This window comes from Sorex araneus, chromosome 2, assembly GCF_027595985.1.
Source record: "Sorex araneus isolate mSorAra2 chromosome 2, mSorAra2.pri, whole genome shotgun sequence".
Taxonomy (NCBI): Eukaryota; Metazoa; Chordata; class Mammalia; order Eulipotyphla; family Soricidae; genus Sorex; species Sorex araneus.
In genome coordinates, this window is record NC_073303.1 from 134,562,857 (window position 1) to 134,577,438 (window position 14,582).

Consider the following 14,582-nt stretch of genomic DNA (forward strand, 5'->3'; position numbering starts at 1 on the left):
TGATTACTATTAAACATACAGAGTAGGCAAAACTATCAAAACAGAAAATAGATTCGTGGTTTTTTTTTTTTTTTTTTTTTACGGTTGGGGATATTGGTGTGGGCATAAAGGTGGTGTCGAGAGTTGAGGGGGATTAACTTGGTTTCTTGGAATGGGGGCTTCCAAGTGGTACTCAAGAAGTCTGGAGGCTCTTGCCAGTGATTCTTGGATGACTGGGTCAGTAGTTCAATGTGAGGGTTCAAGGATGTGGTGTTTCCTGCTCCTGTTGTGCTGGGAATTACCTGGGCCATCCTGGCAGTGCTCAGGGTACCACATGGTGCTAGGGATCGAATCAGAGTTGGCTACATGCAAGACAAATCTTAATCCCTGTACTATCTCTCAGGCCCTGTGTACTTGTTAGCTTGCTTGCTTGCTTACTTATTCATTGTTACACTTGGAGATGCTCAGGGGTTACTCCTGGCTCTGCATTCAGGAATTACTACAGTAGTGCTTGGCAGGGCAGGGAGTATATGGGATGCTGAGGATTAAAATGAGTTGGCTGTGTACACAGTAAGTGTCCTACCTGCTATACTATCTTAACTTGCTTTTTGAGGTGATAAAATGTTCTAAAACTGTCTAAAAATGACAGCAAAATTCTGTGAATATCCTAATCAACCATACTAGAGATAAAGGTATAATCTTTAACTATATATATCTCTCTCTTGGGGCTGGAGCGATAGCACAGCGGGTAGGGCGTTTGCCTTGCACGCGGCCGACCCGGGTTCGAATCCCAGCATCCCATATGGTCCCCTGAGCACGGCCAGGGGTAATTCCTGAGTGCAGAGCCAGGAGTAACCCCTGTGCATTGCCAGGTGTGACCCAAAAAGCAAAAAAAAAATATATCTCTCTTCATATCTGTAATGTGGGGACTTGTGTCAAAGTTACTACTAGTGAGAACAAAGTGTTGAGACGAATAAAAAAATTTTTAAACTACACGGGACAGGTTATACAGGGAGGGAATAAGAAAGAATAGGGACTGGAGAGAGAGTACAGAGTACAGAGTACAGAGAGTACAGAGGGAAGGGTGCTTGCCTTGCATTCAGCTGATCTGGTCAATACCCAGTAACCCACATGGTACCCTGAACACCATCAGGAGTCATTCCTGAGCACAGAGTCAGGAGTAAGCCATAAACACCATAAGGTATGACCCAAAAAACAACAAAAAAGAGGAAATAATAAATATTTTCATTTACCATCTACTTCAGAGAGTAGTAATTTTATATTTCTGTATGCAAATAATGAAACAGAAAAGAGAGAAAATTTAAAAAATCTCAATTACAACTGTACAGTACCCCTTCTGTCCCTCACACCAAACTAAAGACTTGGGAGTTGATTAACAAAGGCGGCAAAAGACTTATATAAAGAAACTATAAACTAGAAGACATAGAAGACACAAGAAAATGAAACCATATTCCTGACTCATGGATTGTAAGGATTAACATTATTAACATGATCGTCCGACCTAAAGCACTATACAGATTCAATGCATTCCTCATAAAAATTCCCATGACAATCTTTAAGAACATATATCGAATACTGTTAAAATTTGTATAAAGTAATAAAGCTTCCTTTTGATTGATAGTTAAAACAATCTTGGGGTAAAAGATGGAAGACTTGGGCTGGAGCGATAGCATAGTGGGTAGGGCATTTGCTTTGCATGTGGCTGAGCCGGGTTCGATTTCCAGCATCCCGTATGGTTCCCCGAGCACTGCCAGGAGTAATTCCTGAGTGTAGAGCCAGGAGTAACCCCTGAGCATCGCCGGGTGTGACCCAAAAAGCAAAAAACAAAAACCGAAGAAAAAAAGATGGAAGGTTTTTCTTTCCCAAAATTTTAAATTATACTATAAAGTTCTACTAATCTGTGTGGTACCATGGTACTGTGTGGTACTGGAAAAAAGGCAGATTATCAGATAGTAGAATAAAACTGAGGGTGCAGAGACAGATCCTCAGGTATATGGACAGATAATCTTCAGCAAAGGATTAGCAAAAGAAAATTTGTTGGCCACATGAAAAAAAATCTGCATCTCTACCTAACACCATACACAAAAGTTAATTCAAAATGGGTTAAAGATCCTGATGTTTGACTCCAATATATTTTTAAAATTTCACAAAATCACTGACAGAACTAACATGGTATTGACTTTGAAGGCATTTTCAATAACACAATGTCAGTGGCCAAGAAAACAGAAGCAAAAAAAGGGGAGGACGTTAAAGAGGGAATTCACATACAAAATTGAGTTGGGGAGGGGGCGGGAGACAGGTGCACTGATAATGGGTATGGTGCTGGAATCATGCCCAGAAGAAACCATTATTAATAGTATTGTAAACCAAAAAAAATACAAATAAAAATGATTTGTATTTTATCAGGTAAAATACAAATAAAAAAAACCTACTGCAACGTGAAAGAAATGATATCTAGAATGTAAGGTATCCTATTGGGTGAGAAAATTACTTTTTATTATACATCTAATTATTATACATCTAACAAAGGGTTAATGTTCAAGATACATAAAACATTTGCAAAACTTAACAACAAAACAAAAACTCCACTAAAACATAAGGAAATTATTTGAACAGATACTTTCTAAGAGAATACAGACAAATAGTTAATAGGTATATGAAATGTATTCATCATCTTATCATCAGGAAAATGCAAATAAAGAGAATGAGATATCAGCTCATATGAGTGAGATTGGCATATAATAAAATGAGTAGAAACAATGAGTTCTGGTAGGAGTGCAGAGAAATGGAACCCTCGTCCACTATTGATAGGAATGCCATACTCTCAGACAAATGAACAATGAGTTTATTTGGGAAGTTTGGCAAGACACAGAAGCAATAATCCTCCTTGTCCATCACTATGAAGGCTGCCTATGGGTAAGTGGGGAGAGGACCGACCTAGGAGTAGCGAGTTCAGTGAAATCAGACTTAGCAATCAACATGGAAACAGCACAAGCCTCGCAGTTTTCTATTCAGTGTGAAAAATATGAATCATATGAATAAGTGGGCATTCCTGGCGCTATAATTTTCTGTTCTTTTTACAATAATGACTGAGTATTAAAGATTCTTCTCTTTCATAGAATGAGGGACTAAAGTAGATAGTTGCTAAGAGTTCTTAGAAGTTCTAGAAGTTCTTAGAAGCTCTTAGAAGAGTTCTTAGATGGTAAGTTCTTCCAAGGAAATGGGGGGAAGCTACAGTGATTGTGGTTTCTGGAAAGCTTTGGGAACAATCAGAATATTTTATTGCTTCCTTTCCCCACCTCCATGCCAATCACCAGAAATTTCCACTAGACTCTTTTTCTGGCTTCTATTAGCCTTCTCAGTTAGCACAGATAATCATTCTCTATACTGGAAAAGGAGAGGTCATGGGGGAGTGGAAGTTTTGGGGTAGGTATGATTTATTTCGGTGTAGAAATTTACTGTGGCTAGAAACAGGTATGTGAGGAATATAAGGCTACAGGAAGATGCAGCACCAAGAGGCACTGTGATGTGTGCAAACAGGAGTCAAGCAAATTCTTGGTCCTCGAGGGCTCATAGTGGTATTTGTGTGTAACGAAAAGGCAAATGGTTGTGAATACTAGAACAGAGATGAACAGAGATACAATGTAGAGTATAATCATATAAAAAGGGTAACAATAAAGCACAAAGGAAAATCTGATCTTTAAAGGGTGAAAGAATTTTGAAGACAGAGAGTGTGTATGTGTGTGTGTGTGTGTGTGTGTGTGTGCATGTGATAGAGAGTGAGAGAGAGAGTACAGAGGGCACAACACTTCTTAGGCACATCTTAGAGAGGATGAAGACAGAGAACAGTATGAGGCACAGGGTACAGGACATACATTTCAGAAAAAGACTGACTGATAAGGCATTAATATCCAAGATTTATAAAGCACTGGCAGAACTCTACAAGAAAAACAACCTTATCAAAAAATGGAGAGGAGACATGAATAAAAACTTCCTCCAAAAAAAAAAATACAATTGGCCAAAAAGCACATGAAAAATGCTCTATATCACTAATCACCAGGGAAATGCAAATAAAAACAATAATGAGATATGACCTCACACCATAGAGATTGTCACACACCAAAAATAACAACCACCACCAGTGTTGGCATAGGTGTGGGTAAGACCCTCGTTCACTGCTGGTGGCAATATTGACTGGTTTAGACTTTTTGGAAGATGGTAGGGAGATGCCTCAAAAAACTAGGAATTAAGGGGCTGGAGAGATAGCACAGCGGGTAGGGCGTTTGCCTTGCACTCGGCCGACCCGGGTTCAAATCCCAGCATCCCATATGGTCCCCTGAGCACAGCCAGGAGTAATTCCTGAGTACAAAGCCAGGAGTAACCCCTGTGCATCGCCAGGTGTGACCCAAAAAGCAAAAAAAAAAAAAAAAAAAACCTAGGAATTAAGCTTCATTACAATCCAGCAATATACTCCTATGTTCACTGAAGCACTATTCACAAAATCTGAATACAACTCATGTATCCAAGAACAGATAACTGGATAAAGAAACTATCGTACATATATATGTTGAATACTACTTCGTCATAAGCAAAGATGAAGTCATACAATTTGCTGCTATGTGGATGGATCTGGAGAGTATCACATTGAGTGAAGTCAGTCAGAGGGAGAGAGACAGGTACAGAATATCTCTCCTATGTGGGATATAAAGAAGCTTTCTGGGGGAATATCAAATGCCCAAAGGAAACAGAAGCAAAGAGCAGAACTGGTCTTCAGTAGAAAGCATGGCACTGAGGTGGGGGATGGCATAATTTAGAGAAGGTAACATGAGGACAATGGTGAGGGGGAGAAAAGTGCTCGACACAACTCTATTAGTGATTTTCAAACTAGAGAGGGCATCAGTTTCCTGAAAGACTTCTTGGAACTCAAATTTTGTGGGTTGGGACATAGTACAGTGATTGAGTGCAGAGTTCACTGGCTTAGTACAGATACCAGTACTGTGCTCCCCTAAGCATGGCCGGGAATAGTCCTAGAGGTACCACGCACCAGCAGGGAGGAGCAGGTCTACCTTGGAGGCCCTGGTCCAGGACTGTGAGGATGGCCTGGGCACCATAGTTTGAGAACTTCTACAATCTGGTTGAGATATAAATGAAGGGCCAGTGTGAGTACGGTGAGTAGGGTGCTTGCCTGGCACATGGCAGACCTGGCTCAATCCCTGGCACACAATATGGCCCCCAGCTAGCCGGGAGTGACCCCTGGGCAGAGTCAGAAGAAAGCTCTGGGCACCACTGGGTGTGCATCCTCCCCCAGGAGAAAAAGTAGAAGTGAGATGAGAAGTGAGATATGTTATTTCATACCTGAGTCATGCAGGCCTTTTGAAATAAGTTATTTAGGGCTAAATTTGGAATTTAGACAGGAAGACCACTGTGTCTCATCCAAACTCACAGCTCTTGAGATGGGATGAGAAAAAGCAAGACAAACACTGATTTTGCTTTATCCAGGAAATAAAGGCTTGGAGTAGCCAGAAAAGAAAAAATGAGGAACAAAGGAGAGTTGAACACACACTCTTGCAAAGTAGAGAAAGCATTTCCATCTGACCCAAGAACGAAAATTCACAGCTTACGTCAAAGAAAGTGCCTGCATGCTCCAGGATCAGCTGGTTGGAATCAGGCTTGTTTTTACAGTAGGTCACATACATCTGAAATTTGTCCGCCTGAAAACGAAGAAAATAATAGATGAGAATCCTTCATTTGTTCCCCTTTGCCTACTGAGCCTGAAAGCCAAGAGCTGTACAAGTTCAACCCTTGGATGGTGGTACCTGAGCTATTTAATTTGTGGTAAGAATTCTCTCTCTCTCTCTCTTTCTCTCTCTCTCTCTCTCTCTTCTTCTCTCCCCCCTCCCTCCCTTCCTCCTTCCCTCTCTCCCTTCCTTCCTTCCATCTTTCCTTCCTGCCTTCCTCTCCTATTAAATCCAATACCTTGCACATGTAAGGCAAGTGATCAACCAATAAGCCACACCCCCAGCTCTGCTTGTGACAAAAGCTTTGCTCACCTGACCATGCTCCCCTCAAAAATCCCAAGATACCACTCTCATATCAGAATGTGCAGAAAGTGTGCTGTAAGTGAGCACAGTTAAATACCAGTTTGCACTAGAAACATTCAGACAGAAAAATTCACATATCACCACACATTCTCAAGTTGGGTAGAATATATTAGAGGTAAATTCTTTTAGGAAACCTTTAGGGAAGTTTCCTTAATTTTTTTTCCATCTCAAAAACATAAATACAAGATAACAAGCATGATTTTCGCTGTAGATCTGCCTGTTCTCCCAATGGCCTCGTTGTGTGGAGAGTTTGTAGGCCATGGTCAGAGACTCCAGGCTGCCTTCAACTTCTCAGAAACAATACTGGGGCAAAAAGCTGAGTGACTCTTTGGGACAGGGACTGAACAATAATTCAAGAGTGTTACTTCAAGTCAAGTTCTTTATTATTGGATAAAAAAAAATGGGGGAATGGTTAGGCCTTACCCAGTGGTGCTCAGGGCTTACTCCTAGCTCTGTTTGTACAGGGATCACTCCTGGTGGAGCTCAAAGGACCATATGTGATGCTGGGGATCAAGCCTGGGTTGGCCATGTGCAAGGCAAGCACCTTACCCACTAAACTATCTCTCCAACCCTGGAAATTAATTTCTAATTTCCCTCAGGATCCCCTGGTTTTGTGTACATACTCTTTCTACTGGGAAATGTGGGTGCATTTTGGCTGCAAAGTCTTTTTCCATTTCATGAGAGGCTGCCTATCTTGGTGCCTCCAGAGCATTCGGGAGGTTCTCTACTGAGCCAGCAGCCTACATTATTGTTATTTATATTGGGTTCATTTAAGCTATGTGCTTTATATATACATTTGAACTCATTTGATCCTCACAAGACTCCTATTTGGTGAGTCCTATTATTTTTCATTTTTCGCAGATATAAAAAATGTGGCATAGGTTAGTTAAATAAACTTAAATTCCCACAGTTAGAAAGTTTTTTTTCCTTTTTGGATCACACCCAGTGATGCACAGGGGTTACTCCTGGCTCTGCACTCAGGAATTACCCCTGGCAGTGCTCAGGGGACCATATGGGATGCTGGGAATCAAATCTGGGTCGGCCGCGTGCAAGGCAAACACCCTACCCGCTGTACTATTGCTCCAGCCCCCCACAGTTAGAAAGTTGTAAGCAATCTGAGAACAGACTGGTATGTTGCAAACCAGTCCTTCTACCTTTTACTTTTGCAACTACACTCATAATGCCATAAAGAACGGGAGACTTAAAGTTACCTTGGGGTGATTCTTGGCAAAAAGCACATATATTGTATAATCACCAAAGGCATGTTGAAATAGATTTGTGGGCTAATATATGATTTATGAGGTGAATCATCACTACTACAAAATGTTGGAAATCATACTTATGGCTCATTGTAAGGCAAATTCACAAATTTCATGAAACAAGATGTGAAAAAAAATATATTTTCTCAATGGTCAACTTTGTTTTCTTCCTACGCTGCCTGTCAAACAAAGCCCAAGTTACATATCAATATTAATGTAAACTGCATGGGCTCATGTATAGAGAGGTAGAACTTGTATTAGCACAAATGGAATGGCAGCCTGGCACTGCCATGGGAATGGAGTAGGAGAGGAAGAAGCCACGTTTCATAAAAAGAAAACCACTCAGTCTTGAGCTGTGAAACTGGCTGTGGTACTCATGACATAGGTGGACTAGTCAACTTCCTCTGTCATTCGAAACGCTCCACCTGTAAAATCCAAGAGACAACTGCAGCCCTACCTAGTCTGTGGGCATGTTGAGAGTATAAAAATATCTAAAACATGAAGGCATTTGAAAAGCACATTCTGAACAAAAGTTCTAACTAGATAATTATGAAATATCTGTGCTTCTGACCCTGAGAAATTATTTCTACATTCAGATGCACCTACTGGCCTCAGTGGACCTTCCCAGAGATACCTGCACTCACATCACTAACTTGAGCTCAGAATAACTTGCAGTGAGGAAACTGATGAAACCGCTGTTTGTCTCTATGATCAAACAGAACCTGGGTCATTCAGCCCATTTACTTGGCCCGTGACTACAACAAAAACGACTAGACACTCAGCTTGGGGGTCAGAACTGGGATGGATACCAAGAAGACTGTTCTTTTCCATCAAGGAAGAACATACAATCAGTGGCTAAAGTTCTAATCCTCAAGCCCTCCTCCTGGAAATATAACTAAGGATAAAGCCCACTATAGTTCTTGTACAAGTGGCAAATGATCTTGTTCTGCTCTCCTGACAGGAGGCTCAATTCTACCAAATCCTTGGAGAACTTAAGGTGGAGCTTAGGCACGATGCTTCAGAACTTTCCCCAAGGAGGCTCTTTCAGCCCTGCTCATGGCCCCTCTCTTCTCCTGTGTGAGACTGGAACAGAAACCAATCCTCAGTTGGGCACCGCCTGGTGCTACGAGCTGATGCCATGTGAACACCAGGGAAGCAAGGGGTGGTTGGAGGATTTCAAGCCAGTTACCCAGGTAACAAAGCAGTGTCCCACATCCTCAGGAAGCTGCTCATACTTCTCCAGCTCCTTGAGGAAGATGCTGTAAAGGGAGAGAAAGGTTGAATTAAATACAGTGTACTGAGATCAACACTACCCGAAAAGTTTCAATCATTTTCACATGACTGCTTCATTTTCTAAATGAGACATGGTGAGGAACAGTTTAAAATATGTAAAGGCTTAATTAAAATGTATATTAATTGATTTAAGTGCTACTTAAAATAATATTGTTTCAGTCAGTGGTTTAAATGTCTCAGATTTAAAATAATGAAATACTTGCGTTGGACTTTCATTTTAACACAAGTACAATTTTTTTTTTGCTTTTTGGGTCACATCCGGTGATGCACAGGGGTTACTCCTGGCTCATACACTCAGGAATTACTCCTGGGGATGCTCAGGGGACTATATGGGATACTAGGAATCAAACCTGGGTCATCCACGTGCAAGGCAAACACCCTACCTGCTGTAATATTGCTCCAGTCCCATGAATATTTTTTAAATACAAATAATTTGAGTACACTAAGAAAATCTCTAGGGTCAAAGCTATATCACAGTGGGTAGGGCTCGTTGCCCTCTGAGCCCTACCAGGAGTGCTCCCTACTGTAGAGCCATGGGTTAAGCCCAGTGCACTGCCAGGTATGATCCCTAAAACAACAACATAAAATCCCCCAAATCTAAACTATCTAGACATAAATTTCTGAAAAGCAATATAGAGGCAGGAAAAATTGTAGAGTGGTTAAGGCATCTGCCTTGCAAGCAGAGGACTCTAGTTTGATTCCTGCACTTCACGTGTTCCTCTCTGCCCCACCAGGAGTGATTTCTAAGTGCAGAGCCAGGAGTGAGCCTTGAGCACAACCTGGTGTGGACCAAACACATACACACAAACACAAGCAAAGTAAATACTCTTCATGGTCTTAGAATTATAGTAGAAAAAATTAATCTATACTGATTTTTAATTTTCAAGTTTCTCCTACAAGTAGTCGATTTACAATAAAATACAAACTATGAGCTGAGGTTTTTCAATGCAGATATTATTGTGAATGGGAATTTCACAGAGAAAAAAAATCACAATATATTTCAAAGTGAAACTGAATTATCACTGAATAATTGCCACTGTGGATATCTATGCAAGATTCCTTTCCACAAAAATAAATTATACAGAGTTGACCATATCAACTTCAAATAACTGAACTGAATTTAGGATCTAATAAGGTGGCATTGTTGGAATGAAATTTGTTTTTTTTAAAATTTTTTTCAATTTATTTTTAATTAGTGAATCACCGTGAGGGTACAGTTACAGATTTATACAGTTTTGTGCTCATGTTTCCCTCATACAAATTTCGAGAACCCATCCGTTCACCAGTGCCCATTCTCCACCACCAGTAAACCCAGCATCCCTCCCACCTCCCCAGTCCCATCTCCCCCCACCTCACCCTGCCACTGTGGCAGGGTATTCCCTTTTGTTCTCTCTCTCTAATTAGGTGTTGTGGTTTGCAGTAAAGGTGTTGAGTGGCCATTGTGTTCAGTCTCTAGTCTACATTCGGCACCATCACCCTTCCCTCACATGGCCTCCGACCACATTTTACTTGGTGTTCCCTTCTCTGAGTTGCCCTCTCCCCAGAATGTGAGGCCAGCCTCCAAGCCATGGAGCCAACCTCCTGGTACTTATTTCTACCAGAATGAAATTTGTTTTTATTTTTTAAAAAGCACATATGTATTTTTTATTATTATTTATTTTATTGAATCACCACGTGGAAAGTTACAAAGTTCTCAGGCTTATGTCTCAGTTATACAATGCTCAAACACCCGTCCCTTCACTAGTGCCCATATTCCACCACCAAAAACCCCAGTATACCTCCTACCCCCCACCCCCCCACCCCCGCCTGCGTAACTGATAAATTTCACTTCATTTTCTCTTTACCTTGATTACATTCCATATTTAAACAAAAAACTCACTATTGTTGTTGGAGTATCCCCCCCCCCAAAAAAAACCAGCCCTACTGAGAAGGAAGCATTTAATAATTAGTTTTCCATTGCTAAGAATGAAGAGATATGAAGTCACACTGCCGTAGTAGTGGCTGCACGGTTTAGGATTTCTGTATTTTAGTATTTTAGTAATTAAGTCCAGGGAGATTTATGTTAGAAATTGCATAATTTCCCTTCCTGGGGCAGTATGGGGCTATGGCTTAGTTTACAGTCTAGAGACATGGCTGCAAGCAGCTTCTGGGACCAAAAGTAGTTTAGCTGGCCTCCGGATCATGGTCAATCAGCAGCAAAGTGGCCGCACCAAAGTGTGGCCGCCTGGGTCGAGTCTCGGCAGAGCACATATGTATTTTAAAATGAATTGATTTTCAAAAAATTATGAAGTTATGAAGAGTCATCATCATGATCATGAAATCCGGTTAATTATCGATTTCTCGAGCAGGCTCAGTAACCTCTCCATTTGTCCTTTCCCTGAGATCTTAGAAGTCTCTCTCAACTTGGCCCTTCCAACGATGTCACAATGGAGGCTCTTTCGGGGTCAGGGGAATGGGATCCAGCTTGTTACTGGATTTAGCACATGAATACACCATGGGAAGCTTGCAAGGCTGTCCCATGTGGGCAGGAAACTCTCAGAAGCTTGCCAGTTTCTCCCAGAGGGAGAAGCAGGCTACAAGATATCTAGCGGCCGCAAAGTGGCGCGCGCTTCTGGGAGCTTGCTTTTAAGTCTCTGGATGTTGGCCATTGATGGGATTACACACACCTGGGTTCCTCTGCCGGTATCTTCATGCATGAGGCCTGTCTGAACATGTGGAGAGGGGCCTCGAGCATGGCTGTAGCTAGGTTCCAGTGGTCTTTGGCTGCTGGGAGCTCTGCTCGGGGCAGGGAGGGAAGCTGGAGCCCATCCCCTCCGAGGGGCCCCGGGGAAGACAGCCAGGCTTGCAGGCAAGAGACTCTCTGAAGAGTTATATGGATGGAAATAGAAAATGCTGTAACTTTTACAAAAACAGCTTAAAAATGCAAAAATGCTATTTTGCTTTGTTTTTAGGTCACACGCAGTGGTGCTCAGGGCTTTCTCAGGGGACCCTACATGGTGCCAAAGATGAATCCAAGTTAGCTGCATATGAGGTGAGAATCCTATCCACTTTACTGTCTCTCTGGCCCTAAAAAGCCCTTTTGTATCTGCAATTTTAACTGGAAAATCTCGTAAAATGTTAACCTCACATATATAAAATATTGACCACAAAGGAATATTCACTGGCTACTGTTTCTAATAGCAAAAACAGTCTTTGGGTGACAAGTATGAAACCAAGGTACATCCCCTGAAATTAATGTTATATAGCTCTAAAAAAGCAATGCTGTCTGGTTTTCATGTGGATGATCTCCAGAAGGCTCTTACAAAAGTGAGAAAGAATTCACACAATATGTAACCTTTGATACAAACAGAAACTACATTTAATTTCAATCCAATAAACCTAATGATCAATGGGATATACAAGGTAAGTTCTGACGATCAACTATATAGGATAGAACCTATAGCTAACAACATTGTATCTTGTTCTTAAAATTTGTCAAGAAGCTAGATTTTATGTTAAGTGTCATTATAAATTAATAAAACAGTAATAATGATAAGTAATAATAGAGAGGAAATCTGGATAAGTATATATACATACTTATCCTCAAACTCAATGAGTTGTATATATATACATATATATAATTTTTTCTTTAATTTTGACGGGGCCATAGCAATGCTGGGAGCTACTCCTGGCTCTGTACTTTGGGAGTGGGGTCACTTCCAGTAGTGCTCAGGAGACCATGAAGTTCCAAGGTTTGAATCTGAATCTGGCCTCCCGCATGTTGGAGAGAAAAAAAATTTTTTTTCATGCTATTGAACATGCTATTCTTGGCCACATCTTATCATTACAATTGTTAGTAGGTTTTAGTAAATGTCAGTTGTTCCTCTTTCAATGGCATGACAAATGTCTAGGTGTAAAAGTGCACATATGTGTGGCTGGGGAGATAGCTCAAAGAGAAAGAGCACCTGTCTAGCATGAATGAGGCCCTGAGTTAGCTGGGTGTAGCTCTGGTGTTCCAAGAGTACCACTGAGTCATGCATTTCCAGGAGTGGCTGTCAGCCCCCAAGCACTTCTTGGGAGCACCACCCCCAAATATTCACTTAAAAAAAACTGGGCACATCATGTTTGAATGCCAAGGTGCTAATAATGATTGGTGAAGTCATCACAGAGACTGAAAAAAAAATTTTTTTCTCTCTATCTGCAGTGAAAATTTGTCTATGATTGTTTTAATCATTAAAAAAACACTTAAAATTTTGGGAGAATTCAATAGTGGAATTTAATAATCATCTTTGCCCTAATGTGTAAATGTCTTCTAGTTTGAATCATGCAATAAGAGTAAACATAATGCGATTTGGGCTGTAGAAATGTAAATATTCAATTCTAGAAATCAATAAAGTTTATGTTAACTTAGTGCTTTTAGAAAAACTGCAAGTGGCAAGCCTATGTTCAATAAGACTTCTGATGTGGGACTAGGAAACAATATTATATAAAGCTATAGTTGAGATTCAAATTTTTTCAAGGCCGAAAGGAAACACATTTTCTTTTTGGCTCATCACTTTACACTCACTCACACATCCCCAGACACCCCCAAACACACCCACATACAAGTAATTTCTTGTCTGTATAACTGAATTCTAAAAGCATTTATCCTGTAATGTTTTTCCCCATAAGGAACACAGAATAACCGAATGTGCAATATTGTCAGAGTTGTCCTTTGGGTACTGAGTACTCTGCCTGGTCATTTATCACATACAGTGAAGACAATGCATAGAAATCCTGCTGAGAACAGCAAAGGGCTGAAGAGGGTCTGAGCATGTGAGCTGGAGCGGTCTTGGAAAGTGGAGGAAGAAAATCTGATAAGCTATTTGTGGACCGGGATTGATACAAGCAAGCAACCTGTTTTTAAAGAAAGGAGGATGCAGGAAGAGAAAGAAAGGGAAGAACCTCAAATCCTGGCCCTGATTAGCACTTAGTTTGTAGAAACCTCCTCTCCTCTCTCAGGACCACTCTGCTCGTGGAACTACTCCAGCGCTCACCACAGTCCCCTATACCTGACTTCCGTTCTTTGGAAGCTCTTCTTTAAGGATCAAGTAGATGATAAAAAAAAGTCTGGATCACGACATTCCATATGGTGTGAAAATCCTTGTTTTAGAAGTTTGAAAGGACATCCAGGATGACTCTGGGAGAGACTCCCTTTGTCCCTGGTTAATTACCCAAGGTCACTGGTCTGCTCACTTACAGTTATTTTTATTATACCCACAATACTGATCATTGATATGGAGGCTGAAGACCTAGAAATTTTATTTAAAATATTAGTAATTTAAATAGAGAAGTGGCAGGGCTTTTTGTGAAAGCTATGGGATGAGAGAGAGGGAGAGGGAGAGAGGAAGCGGGGTGGGGGACAGAGACAGGAACAGAGACAGAGAAAGAAAGACAGAGAGAGCATGTAGAGGGGGGGCAGGAGCATGTCCAGCATGTGGTCCTATCCTGGGTTGATACCAGGTATACTGCATGGTGCTATGAGCATTGCTAGGTGAAGCTCCGTGGTCCCTCCAAGCACCACTGGGGTGCCTTCGTGGTCCCTGACATCCAGGGCTCCTTGAACCTAGAACTGGGCTGTCCTGACTATTGGCTGAGACCGGCTGGGAATAGCACCTGGCCCCACTGAGCATGCTAGGGAAGGTCTCCCTCAGAGAATCAGCCCTATAAAACAAATGGTTAAACTGAAATTTCTCATGAAATTAAGGGATTATAAAGTAAATTCAATGCATGAAATACTATTTGTACAATTCACGCTCTTTCTGAAAAAGTAATGTTCAACAGTAATGCTGCTGATCTACCCTTCCACTGACTCTGCTTCCCTCCCCTCACAGTCCAGGGCCAGTTAAAGAGCCAGAGTTCACATCAGGCACAGTTGCAGGGCTCTTCCAAAGCTCTGTTGTTTTCTCAT

The 14,582-nt window shown here is 41.3% G+C and overlaps 1 protein-coding gene across 25 annotated transcripts in view; it reads right to left on the minus strand.

The window, feature by feature from the left end:
• The window catches only part of KALRN (kalirin RhoGEF kinase), an 809,955-nt gene that overhangs the window by 259,725 nt on the left and 535,648 nt on the right, over positions 1–14,582 (minus strand). For all 25 annotated transcript variants that reach the window (XM_055128078.1, XM_055128085.1, XM_055128081.1 and 22 more), the window contains exons 26-27: positions 8,550–8,619; positions 5,622–5,711 (exon numbers count right to left, since the gene is read on the minus strand). In XM_055128078.1, coding sequence (XP_054984053.1) covers positions 5,622–5,711; positions 8,550–8,619 — 160 coding nt within the window. The remainder of the gene's footprint in view (positions 1–5,621; positions 5,712–8,549; positions 8,620–14,582) is intronic.